The sequence below is a fragment of the Chaetodon trifascialis genome, chromosome 21 (assembly GCF_039877785.1).
Source record: "Chaetodon trifascialis isolate fChaTrf1 chromosome 21, fChaTrf1.hap1, whole genome shotgun sequence".
Taxonomy (NCBI): Eukaryota; Metazoa; Chordata; class Actinopteri; order Chaetodontiformes; family Chaetodontidae; genus Chaetodon; species Chaetodon trifascialis.
The window spans coordinates 18,274,639-18,283,518 of record NC_092076.1 but is presented as its reverse complement, the minus strand read 5'-3'; the positions used below and the strand labels follow the sequence as shown (position 1 = coordinate 18,283,518).

The following is an 8,880-nucleotide window of genomic DNA, read 5'->3' as shown; positions in this document are numbered from 1 at the left end:
TGATCTTACAACAGTGTTTAACATTAGATGATTACATTAAAATTCCTCAAGCACCAAACTGATCTGTTTGCAGATTAAGTTAGATCACTGAATCCATCCCCTGAGGTCCAACAAAGTAAGAGTTGATCAATTTTTCCTGAAATCCCCTTTTATCCTCAACCACAGAGCTTTTTTTCCATGAAGGCTTTTCCATTACCCTTCCACATGATGAATATTTAATGACAAGTTGAGGACTGCACAAAATGTTTCTAAGGGCCACCATTGGCTCATTGACTGCACTTTTTAAATAAATCATGTGTTTAGTGAGTTTATTATGTTTGTTTTGTGGTTGTTTTTTTTTTTGTTTGTTTGTTTTTTTAAACAGACCAACTGATTCGCTGATTATAATTTAGCACGGTAAAAGTTGTTCCACGGCCGCACTCCAGGCTCCATTCTGTTATAGCAGTCAAGAACAGTAGAGGGCAGCAATGTGACATTAAGCTGAATGAGAGCCGTAACATCAACACGACGAGGAAGAAGAACAAACAGGAAGATGAAGGAGGCAGCGGATGGTGACATATCTTTGGTAGGCTAATATAAAGCGAAGAAAACCTAACGGTATGGCTTCTTTATGTTGCCACAACTCAATTACAAACAAGGACACGAGAAATTAGCATTAGTTTCATATCTAACCGGACATATTGGTGTTTGTTTTAGGTCATTATAGCGGAAATCTTGCTGTTTGGGAGCGCGTATTAGTCCTGGTGCGTGATGTTACTGTATGTTTAACAGAAAGTCAAACTAGACGCAACATTTTAATTCAATAACGGTACACCAAGCCGCAGCCAAATGCGTTTTATTTCCTTAATTATTATTATTTGTGAAGGAGATGGACATTATAGAAAATGGTACTGTACTTAGCTAATTATGCATTATCATAGATTTTTTTGTTTGCCGAATTTTCCAGAAATCCTTAATATTTTTAGTTGAGGATAGTTCATGACCGACTGGCTTTGTATTTTCGTTAATAGGTCACTAAACAGTAAATTATGAAACTTTTGAATGGAGTTTGGTGGAGTGGGCTTCTGCGGAGGCGTTACAGCGCTGTATCTCGATGCTTCCTGAGAAACGCCTACACGTTGCTGAGTGACAGCTACGTAGAAGATGTTACTGCACGGAAATGAGCTTGTTATTGGTCGCTTAGTCATAAAGGCCGTTGTGATACCACAGGAAATGGCTTCATAGAAAGGTTATAGCAACTTTTAAGCCTCATTCAATAGCTGACTTATTTTCTTTGCATTTTAAAGTATCTGTGTTGGGTAGACAATGAGGGCGTAACTACAGTACAAGCCAGGTCTGCACATATTATAAAGCAAGCATTTGTCAAATATGTATTTATTGGCCTCATGTTGTTCATTTGTTCACCTTTTCATCAGATTCTATGCTCCAATTAAGGACCTCTGAAGAAGAACAAAGCAGTTGTGAAATTTCCCAGCTCAGACAAGCAGTGTTACAAAACAATGACAGACTCCTTGATGAGATGCTCTGCCAAGAAATCTATAAGAAAGTCATCAATTGCAGAGGCGGCTGGGGCATTGCAGGCACGCCCCTGCACGCTGCAGTGTCGAAAGGTCATCTCAGCTGTCTGCAGGTCCTGCTAGCCCACGGTGCCCTGGTAGACTGTGCAGATGTCAAGGCTCAGACGCCTCTGTTTGCAGCCGTCCGTGGGAAATACCTGGACTGTGTGTTAGCGCTCCTCGCAGCTGGCGCCAACCCCAACGGGAGCTCATCCAACAACTGCTCCCCTGTCCTCACCGCTGCCCGGGAGGGGGATGTGGAGATATTAAAGGAACTGCTTAAACATGGCGCAGAGGTGAACTCCCGCTCCAAAGTCTTGCTCTGGACTTGCAGAGCCAGGGTGTCGAGCGGGCCGCTATACCTGGCTGCCGTTTATGGACACATGGAGTGTTTCAGACTGCTGCTTCTCTACGGGGCAGACCCAGATTACAACTGCACAGATACAAAGCTGCTGAGTTCTATCAAGCACCCCAAAACTGTGCTCGAGATGTGCCTCAGGCATGGCTGTGGCGTTGAGTACATCCAGCTTCTGATCGACTTCGGCGCAAACGTCTACCTCCCCACGCTGATCATCGAGAAGTCCACCAAACAGAACGAGGCTGTGGAGCTGCTTCTGCAGGAAAGAGGTATCGAGTCCGACTGCTGACATCCATCTTTAACACTGCTTTTCAGGATTGGATTTTCACATCAGTCTGTGCATCAGCATGAATATTTAACAAAAACATGACAAAGTCTCAGCTAACTCTTGTGCAGCTCTTTCCTTCTGTTTAATCTAATGGTTAAAAGAGAGCTTTGAATTAAAGTCTTCATGATGACGGAGTTAAAAAACATGTTATTGCCCCAGCACTTAAATTGCAAGATGAAACAACACAAAAACCACTAAATATACAGATCTTTTTTCGGTAAAGGAGTTAAGTCCGTTTGATCTGTTTTGTGACACCCGAGCAATAACTCTCCCCTGTCCTCTCCAGGAAATCCAAAGGCCTTGACTTCACAGTGCCGACTTGCTGTCCGAAGATACCTCCAAAAGATCAACAAGATCCACTGTATCGACCAGCTGGAAATGCCAACAAGTCTCATTAATTTCTTGCAACACAAGCCAGCCCCAGTCACTGTCCTGTAGCTAAGGAGCTGGAGACAAATCATATAAATGAACCTTTATTTCAGCTAAAGCTTTGTTGGATTTGTAGACGATGGGCCATCTTTATCTTTTTTTTTTTTTTTTTAAGGATTTTTGTGTGTACATGTGCTTCAGACTGATTCTCAAGTCTAAACATTAAATGTGTGGATAAATGATGCATTGTTCTGTTTTATTATTAGGACTTACCCTGTAGCTATCGAGAGAGCTCTCTGAGGGAAGCTGTTTCTTTGCCACATGTTCATCACGAGTTAGTTACTTCTTTTAGAAGAGCTGTTTGCTCCTCTGAACGCTAACAGGTTTGCCTCCGTCCATTAAAATACATGCAATGATTCTTAAAACGAATCATGGTCAGTATGTGTAAAGCTGCTCAGAGTCAGATTTGGTCTTGTGTATGTAAAAAATCCTGAGAATCACTTGATTGTGCTCTTAGACTTAAGAATGATCTTCACATGAACCCCATGTGTACATTATAAAATGTGACTTTGAAATACAGTAAAAACCATCTGAATGGCAAATTAAACTGATTCTAAACATAAACTTTAACAAAAACCTGTGAGGCTGTCCAGTAGTGCTTAGAGCTAAATGCTCACATCAGCATGCTAACCAGGGCAATGCTAACAAGGTGAAGAAGATGCAGCACATATAAGAGGTTCACCATCTAAGTATATCATGCTAGCATGTTAACATTTGCTTAGTGCTGAACACAATGTACAGCTGAGGCTGATGGGAATGTCTTCAGTTTTGCAGCTATTCGGTCATAACACAAAGTATTAGGCACATTAAAATTCTGACCCCATGATGGGGCATTGAGTCAGAAAGCTTCATCCTCTGGGGATCATGAATGTCTAGAAAACCTGATGCCAATCCATCCAATAGTTGATATTGCCACCAAGGTGGTTGACAGCCAGATGCACATTAGCAGAGCCACATTAGCATGGCTAATAACAGGAACATTCACATAGAGATGAACATGACTTCAAATGGTGAGTATATCTATCTTTAAACAATTTAAGATTTTTAGGAATAATATCCAAAACATCATGTGCTGAAGCAGGCTTGTTTTTAGGTTTCGTAGGATCTGTTTGCTCAGTGGCGCCTGCAAGTGAAAATTTATTTTAGAATGAATGTGAGACTAAACTAGAAGAGGCAGACAGGTGGAAAAAAAAGAGAATCACTTGGTTGTTTAATTATATAAATACTTCACATCATTCAGCAACACCTTCATCTGCATTTAAATAATTAGACACGATTCTTCAGACTGACCTGGAGATGGCAGGAGACTGTGCCCTAAGAAGAAGAAGGCACTACATTTGGTTGAGGAGAAGATTAGATTAGTTTGAGTTTGTTCAAGAAGAGGATAAAGGAAGTCATGTGACATCAGAATTGGTGGATCCTCAAAAGAGTCAGGGTTGTGTAGATGCATCATATTTGGAATTTCATATTTCAGTAAACCATAATCCCATTGCACCCTGCTGTTTTGCAGTGACAATGAGGAAGTCAGAGAGGAGAAAGTGAAATGGAATCATCCCTTGGCGGTCCCATAAATGACCAATTCAAACACCAGACTTCAAGTATCGCCATACTGAGGACTACAAAAACTGGAAGAAGGTAACTAAAAAAACCAAAACATTCATTTAGCTTCCAGAACTGATCATTTCTCTTTTAAAACAATGCTTTTGAAAATCTAGAACTAAAAAGAAATATGTCCCCTCAGCAAAACATTCACAAGCTCTGGAATCAGGAGAATATCCAAGTCATTCCTCACTGAGATATCTGCCTGTTTAAAAGGTGGCAGCTGCTCTCAGGAAGTATGCATGAAAATAAAAGACATTAAAGATAACTCTTCAAGTCCAGTCATCCTCATGACCTGTTTTACAGCACAGTTCTGCATTTCTCTTCTCATTTCTCAATTTCAAGTAGCAACAATTCAAACAAAATTGATGAACAGTGTTTCAGAAAAAAACACTTCATTTGGTCCCCTTTTGAAAAAGTGAGGTCAGCTGCTCTGTTGTGACATCACGGCAGGTCGTGCTGACATGGTATGAGTTCTCAGGGTGACCTCAGCCCAGCCCCACGTCGAGTGACATCATCACGATGAAGCCCAGGATGGCGGTCCAGGACGCTAGCTTCCCGTTCCCACTGGCGACACCAAGTTGGAGTGAAGAAGAGAGACATCAGTTGAGGCAGATGCTGAGAGTCCAGCAGTAAATCCACCTTAATTTCTCCTGTTCCTTCTCACCTGACTTGAGCCTCAGGTATGATGTCATCCACCACCACGTATACCATCGCCCCGGCAGCAAATGCCAACGCATATGGCAGCAGAGGTTCGGCCAAGACAACAGCGAAGGCGCCCAGAACCCCGGCGATAGGCTCGACCATGCCGCTCAGCTGGCCGTACCTGACGGGAAACAGCAACACGGTGCAGAGTTTCAGTGTCTGAGCTCAGTCCAGGCTGCTTGCAAAGTGCTGGGTCATTATTGTCCTCTCTGACACAGGGACTGGACAGAGACAACCGTTTTTCCTCACCAGAAGGCTGTCCACGATGATACCCCTGCACCCCGGAGCGGTAGGCTCACCGCCAAGCCTTCTGGGAAATTCTGGATGCCAATACCGATGGCCAAATTTCTGAGGGGACGAAAACAAACAAGCAGAAAACATCAGCTCACATCATTTCATGTCAGAGTATTGTTGATTTTGTGATACAGTAGTCTCATCACCAGCCGATTACGCATTATTAAACTGAGCTAAATGCTAACTTCAGCATGCTAACATGCTCACAGTGATAATGCTAACAGGCTGGTGTTTAGTAGCTGTAAAGTTTGCATCACCATCATAGCTTGGCTTGTTACCATGTCAACATTTTGTAAGATAAGATAATCCTTTATTGATCTACCGGGGGGGGATTTGGGTGTTACAGCTTGCACTTGCTAATTAGCAATAACCACTGAGTACAGCTGAGGCTGATGGGAACAACACCAGGACCTGATGTGAGGAACACGCATGCCTGCACAAATTTCATGGTAATCTATCCGACAGCTGTCAAGATATGTCATTAAAATCCAAAATGTCAACTTCATGGAAGCACTAAAAGAAAACGTGAGACGATCACCAAATTCAGGAGGTTACATCCTCTGGGGACCATAAATGTCAGTATAAAATGTCACAACAAGACATCCGATAGATGTTAAGATATTTCAGTCTGGACCAAAGTGCTTGACCAACCAAATGATATCCATCCACAACGCGAGCGTGGAAGAAATTGAAAACTGTTGGAAGAAATTGATAATGAACAGTAACTTAAGATTAAAAGTCAGATGACAAAGGTTGTTTTCATGGAGTAGCATTCACCATCTGCTCTTATTGTTGATGTTATTACGACATTGAGAGCAACGGTGAAAATCACGAGGATGACAAAACAGAATCATGTTCACAAAAAGAAGGAACGAGTCCAAAGTTTTAATTATGAGGTATATTCTGGCACCACCCTTTCAAGAATACACAGTTTGCTACAAATGCATTTTTCATTGCCAGTCACATCTCTGATTCATAGAAGTAATCTCCTGCTCAAGAACTCTCATCTCTCTCTGCAGTGCCATGATTGAACCACTAGATGTCAGCACAGAGACATCTGTGATGCTCAGTCCACCATCCTCACATGGACCAACAGCATAATACTCAGGCCATAACAGTGAGCCCACTGAGCAGAGATAACAAAAGTTTTTTTTACATATACTCAACTGAAAACAGTACAATATTTTTAATGTTTGACCTCACCAACTTCATTGATTTTTGTAAATATCTGCTTATTCTGATTTTGATATTTCAAACAAGCTGGGACAGGAGCAACAAAAGACTGGCAAAGTTGTGCTCCAAAAACACTTGTTTGGATCATTCCACAGGTAAACAGGTTCATTGTAACATGTGACATCATGGTATCATGAAAGGGGCATCCTGGAAAGGCTCAGCTGTTCACAAGTAAGGATGGAGTGAGGTTCACCACTTTGTGAACACATGATTGGATAAAGGATATTACTACATTGACTCAGGGACGCTTCGTAACATTGTTGCTGTTGGGGTTATGTTGGCAGACTTTTATTTTGCTCAAAGTGAGGCTGCGGTAGAAGGAAAGGGAAATAAGGCCTCAATATAAATCCAGGAATCTTTGGATGAATATCTCAGCACTTTGAGACTTTATTAAGCAGTAGAGATTTAAGGAAGTCACTGTTCCCAGTCGGTAAATATTCCTGCTTGTAACAGTCCACTCATTAAACTGTCTACTGTATTAAATATCAAGCTACAGCCAACAGATCGTCAGCTTAGCACGAAGACTGGAAAAACTGCTAGCCAGGCTCTGTCACAGCCTCAGCACAGCTTAAACAAATGAGATTTAAAGTGTTAGTGAGCTTTAAAGCTGCTAATAGACGGATTATGTCACTGGACAGAGCCAGACTAGTACATTTAAGCCAAAACATGAGCCAAAAGTGTTCACAGCTGCTCTGAATGGCCACAGTCGAGAGTGGGATGAAGTCAGCTGTCACAAAGACACATGAGGCGTGATAATCTTTTAAATATGGCACACGCTGTTCAACAGTCTCTCCATGAAAGTATTCAGAGTGTTGCACTGGTTTGTCTACAGTTTTCCTATATTATTAGGATTTAGTAGGATATATTAATATCAGAATTAAAAAACTCTCACCTTTTTTCTTTTGTTTCGCACCAGTCAAAGTTATTACTTGTGGAACACTAATGAATATAAGCTTTCGTTTATTACATCAGGCAAACAAACCATGGGCACAGCTGATGTGCTTCACAGGGTGTTTGCACAGGAGATAACCAATGAGGTGAGACCCTGGTCTTTCCTGGGGATACTGAGATTGTCCACTGTAGTCATACTTGTGAAGTGAAAAAACAATGCAATGTCACTTAAATGTTTCACTTTGCTGGAAGAGGACTGTCTGTGTGGAAGTGAAGTCGTTGAGACTATGTTTTCGAAACATCTGACTACTTGAGCTTTTTTTCTCAGACTGTCACAATGTGAGCCAAAATGGCACCTTTCCTATGCAAATGTGACATGGGCCATTGATACTTGTGAAGCCATGAGTCCATCAGGACATGCCTTGTGTGATGTGCAGGAAAAGGCTCACAATAAAGAAAATATGAAAGGTTGCATTAGTTGTCTTTTTTAAACGTAGTTTTCAAAGAGGACTTTGATGTTGGAGTACTTCCAAATGAACTTAGAGAGGCACAGTCTGCTGCGATACTCCGTCCAGCCATCCAGCTGCTACTACATATGGGCAAATCTATATGGAAATCCTGCCCATATCTGTACCCTACCTTTACAAACACTAAACAGAAGCAGGTTCAAAAGATTGGGCTTGGTGGGTAATAAAATGAGTTAAGAGCAGGCATCTCCAGCCTCATGATGTCCACTGTTCTCTGCAGTATTGGAAAGGGACCACTAGATGTCAGCAGCACACAAGAACAGCCCCGTGTTCTTAACATGACCTTTAACACGCCAAACCTTTCCCTAATCCCCAAACATTTTAACATTATATTCAAATCTAACTTTCTCAAGGCTTATACTGAAAAAAGACCAGTTTTTACTTTATGACAAAGAAATGTTCCAGGTTTGGAAAACCAATTACAGTGTCTTGCAGCACATCAGCCCGTTGGGATTCATAATGTCGTGTCCAGCTGTGATGCTGTGCAGAATGTCTCTGAGAAGATTCTCATTCATCGAAGGCAGCCGGACCTCAGGCTAGTCCAGTTGCCTTTGTAAAGCACTTTGTCTGCGTTTTTTAAATCATGTGCCCTGACAAGACACAGCACATCCATAAATTATATATGAAGTAGCAATTTCATATCTCGCCTGCCAGTGTTGAAAGGTGACAGTCTGGATCAATGCAGATGTGTACTGCATGTATCTTTGTCTGTCCTTGATACCAATCTTACCTGGCGCTTTCAAAAGTCGCAGATGAAGTCTTCCCAATGGCTCCGAACCCGACCCCCACAGCCAAACCCTCTGCAGACAGAAAAACACAGGCGAATGAGCCTTGTTAGACTATGATTTGTCTTGAAGCACTGTTATGAAGGAAAAACAAGATTTTAAGTAAGAGGAAGGAACAACGCTGGCAAAGTGAGTAGTGAGGTTTCATCTCTCGAACCATATATGCAGAGTAGGG

General features: G+C 41.8%; 2 protein-coding genes across 4 annotated transcripts in view; one reads left to right on the top strand and one right to left on the bottom strand.

Moving 5' to 3' along the window:
* The first annotated feature begins 511 nt into the window (after positions 1-511).
* LOC139350094 (ankyrin repeat and SOCS box protein 12-like) lies at positions 512-3,242 on the top strand. 2 transcript variants are annotated; one of them, XM_070991193.1, is made up of 3 exons: positions 512-597; positions 1,413-2,183; positions 2,529-2,855. In XM_070991193.1, the coding sequence occupies exons 2-3, from the start codon at positions 1,421-1,423 to the stop codon at positions 2,678-2,680; spliced, it is 915 nt and encodes a 304-aa protein (XP_070847294.1). In that variant the 5' UTR covers positions 512-597; positions 1,413-1,420; the 3' UTR covers positions 2,681-2,855. The 2 variants fall into 2 exon arrangements, with proteins under 2 accessions (XP_070847294.1, XP_070847295.1); XM_070991194.1 differs by having other exon boundaries at positions 523-597; positions 1,416-2,183; positions 2,529-3,242.
* A 612-nt stretch (positions 3,243-3,854) lies between these two features.
* The window catches only part of LOC139350092 (zinc transporter ZIP11-like), a 122,101-nt gene continuing 117,075 nt past the window's right edge, over positions 3,855-8,880 (bottom strand). The window contains exons 7-10 of one of the 2 annotated variants that reach the window (XM_070991190.1): positions 8,651-8,720; positions 5,225-5,323; positions 4,938-5,096; positions 3,855-4,837 (exon numbers count right to left, since the gene is read on the bottom strand). In XM_070991190.1, coding sequence (XP_070847291.1) covers positions 4,759-4,837; positions 4,938-5,096; positions 5,225-5,323; positions 8,651-8,720 — 407 coding nt within the window. In that variant the 3' untranslated portion in view covers positions 3,855-4,758. The remainder of the gene's footprint in view (positions 4,838-4,937; positions 5,097-5,224; positions 5,324-8,650; positions 8,721-8,880) is intronic. The other variant, XM_070991191.1, reaches the window with a different exon arrangement.